This window comes from Homalodisca vitripennis, unplaced genomic scaffold (assembly GCF_021130785.1).
Source record: "Homalodisca vitripennis isolate AUS2020 unplaced genomic scaffold, UT_GWSS_2.1 ScUCBcl_10000;HRSCAF=18686, whole genome shotgun sequence".
Taxonomy (NCBI): Eukaryota; Metazoa; Arthropoda; class Insecta; order Hemiptera; family Cicadellidae; genus Homalodisca; species Homalodisca vitripennis.
The window spans coordinates 8,264-9,729 of record NW_025786123.1 but is presented as its reverse complement, the minus strand read 5'-3'; the positions used below and the strand labels follow the sequence as shown (position 1 = coordinate 9,729).

Sequence of the window (1,466 nt, the reverse complement as noted above, 5' to 3'; positions counted from 1 at the left end):
TGGATTTGGAATCGAAATGTTTTATTGCACAATGAGTTTGAAGCGGTTCCACTTTTTATTGCAATCTATTAGATTTGATAATAAAAATGATCGACCACCTAGACTTGCTTTAGACAAACTAGCTGCATTCAGGGTTGTATTTGAAAAGTTTAACCAAAAATGTGCTGAAACTTACGTTCCATGTGCTTTCATTACTATAGATGAGCAATTGGTAGCCTTCAGAGGAAAATGTGGCTTCAAACAATTTATGAAAAGTAAACCAGCAAAGTATGGTATTAAAATAAACACAGCAACAGATTCCAAAATGTTTTATGTACACAAGATGGAGATTTACCCTGGTACCCAACCACAGAACAGCCCATTTGAACAGTCAAATAGACCTAAGGACGTTGTTTTACGACTTATAAGCCATCTTGAAAATTCCGGCAGGAACATCACAGCAGACAACTGGTTCTCAAGTGTGCCATTGGTGAGGGAACTCCTAGAAAGAGGCATTACTTACGTAGGAACACTACGCAAGAACAAAAGAGAACTACCACCAGAACTTCTTTCTAAGAAACGAATTGCCCATTCGAGTATCTTTGCTTTTCGTGATGACATGACTGTAGTTTCATATGCACCAAAAAGAAACCGCTGTGTTGTTCTCGTATCATCAATGCATTTTGATGCTGCTATCGACCCTGACACATTAGACAAGTCTAAACCAGACATAATTACTTTCTACAACTCTACCAAGTCTGGGGTTGATGTTGTAGATGAAAAATGTGGTACTTATTCCACTTGCCAAAGGTGGCCCCTTGTTTTATTTTACCACTTACTTGACATCGCAGGCATCAATGGACAAGTTATTTTCTTGAGCAACTGTCAAGAAGAAAAAGTAATGGAAAGAAGGAAGTTTCTGAGGGAAGTCGGCTTAGAGATGATAAAGCCTCATGTGGCGAAAAGAGCAACTGTTTCTTCGCACCGGTTGTAGCTTTTTTTGGGGTGACACCCACCCGGTCTCTCAACTTTAAGAACAGTGTTAAAAAAATAAATAAATAAATCGCTAGCACAAAAATTTCTTTTTCGGGGATTCCTCCACTACCACTAGCTCAGCTCTATGTATAATTCGGGGATTCCCGCAAAAGAGCCTGACGCTGTCTTGGGGGATTCCCCGTCCCATACTCGCGATCTTTGACGTTTCAGTTGCAACATTTCTCATTTGTTTCGTGAAGTGTGTTGTGTTTAGTTGGCGATATTATAAATAGTAAATTATCCATGACCTTTATCATATAAAAATTATTGCTTTTTACCAACTTCCGCACCGGGTGCCACCCAAGGTAGCTACGCCACTGAGTACAAACCATGCTGAAATTAAACATTTTATTTTGTTTTAAAAAATATTTAAATTTTATTTTGGCGTCCGTTGTTTTTGTTCTTTAAAACGTTGTGTTTTCTAACGCTCACGGCCTGATACAGCAGTACGA

The 1,466-nt window shown here is 38.7% G+C and overlaps 1 protein-coding gene across 1 annotated transcript; it reads left to right on the top strand.

The window, feature by feature from the left end:
- Window positions 1–322: 322 nt before the first annotated feature.
- Window positions 323–973, top strand: LOC124374768. The gene has a single exon (XM_046832921.1). It carries the CDS (start codon window positions 323–325, stop codon window positions 971–973), a length of 651 nt encoding a protein of 216 aa, XP_046688877.1.
- The last annotated feature ends 493 nt before the right edge of the window (window positions 974–1,466 follow it).

Excerpts from the sequence above, each read along its gene's own strand:
- LOC124374768 (XM_046832921.1), top strand. The coding sequence starts at position 323 with ATGGAGATTTACCCTGGTACCCAACCACAGAACAGCCCATTTGAACAG.